This window comes from Aureococcus anophagefferens (assembly GCF_000186865.1).
Source record: "Aureococcus anophagefferens unplaced genomic scaffold AURANscaffold_245, whole genome shotgun sequence".
NCBI lineage: Eukaryota > Pelagophyceae > Pelagomonadales > Pelagomonadaceae > Aureococcus > Aureococcus anophagefferens.
The window spans coordinates 8,549-9,411 of record NW_008705780.1 but is presented as its reverse complement, the minus strand read 5'-3'; the positions used below and the strand labels follow the sequence as shown (position 1 = coordinate 9,411).

Sequence of the window (863 nt, the reverse complement as noted above, 5' to 3'; positions counted from 1 at the left end):
GTCGAGGCGCCGCATCGCCGCGATCTCGCTGTGGAGCCGGTCCCAGGACGCGTCGCCGCCGAGGCCGATGGTCTTGACGGCGAACGCGGCGCCGTCGCGGCGCCGCGCGCCGCGCGCGACGACGCCGTAGGACCCGCGGCCGAGCGCGTCGCCGAGCGCGTACGCGTCGTCGAGCGCCTCGGGCGGCCGCCGCGGCGCGTCGGGCGGCCCGTCGGCGTCCGCGTAGGACCCGTCGAAGGAGCCCTGGGGCGACAGGTGCCGCGCGCCCGCGAGCGCGCAGCACGACCCGGACAGGTCCGCGGCGCCGTCGAGGCACGACGCGAACGGCCGGTCGTCCGCGGGCGCGCCGGGGCCGCCGCCGCGCGGGGGCGGCGCCTCGGCGCTGCCCTGGCGGCTCAGGGACGCCCGGAGGTCCTCGTCGCCGCCGTCGTAGGCCGCGCGCTCGACGACGGCGTTCTCGAGGAGCGCGCTCCGGTCGCGCGCGCCGCGGCGCGCGTGGCGCAGCTCCGACGCGACGCGGCGCTTCTCCGCGGGCCCGAGGTTGCCCGCGGCCGCGCGGACGCCCTCGAGGCGCGTCGCGCCGCGGTGGTAGGCCCGCGCGGCCGCGTCGCGGTCGCCGCCGCGCTCCGCGAGGTCGTCGCCGCGCTCGACGTCCGCGGCGGCCGCCGCGACGAGCCGCGCGGCGGCCGCCGCGTCGAGGGGCGGCCGCGCGGGGGGCGGGGGCGCGACCTCGAGCGAGACCTCGGCGACCTTGGCGGGCAGGTCCTCGAGGGACGCGGCCTCCGCCGCCGGCCGCTTCCGCTTGCCGCCGACGGCCGCGGGCGCGCCGCAGGCCGCCGCGACGAAGGCCTCGGCGGACGCGA

The 863-nt window shown here is 82.9% G+C and overlaps 1 protein-coding gene across 1 annotated transcript in view; it reads right to left on the bottom strand.

Moving 5' to 3' along the window:
* Positions 1-49: 49 nt before the first annotated feature.
* AURANDRAFT_68609 (hypothetical protein) overlaps positions 50-863 on the bottom strand; it is a gene marked incomplete at both ends in the record, with an annotated part of 9,362 nt that continues 8,548 nt past the window's right edge. The window contains one exon of the mRNA XM_009044314.1: positions 50-849. Coding sequence (XP_009042562.1) covers positions 50-849 — 800 coding nt within the window. The remainder of the gene's footprint in view (positions 850-863) is intronic.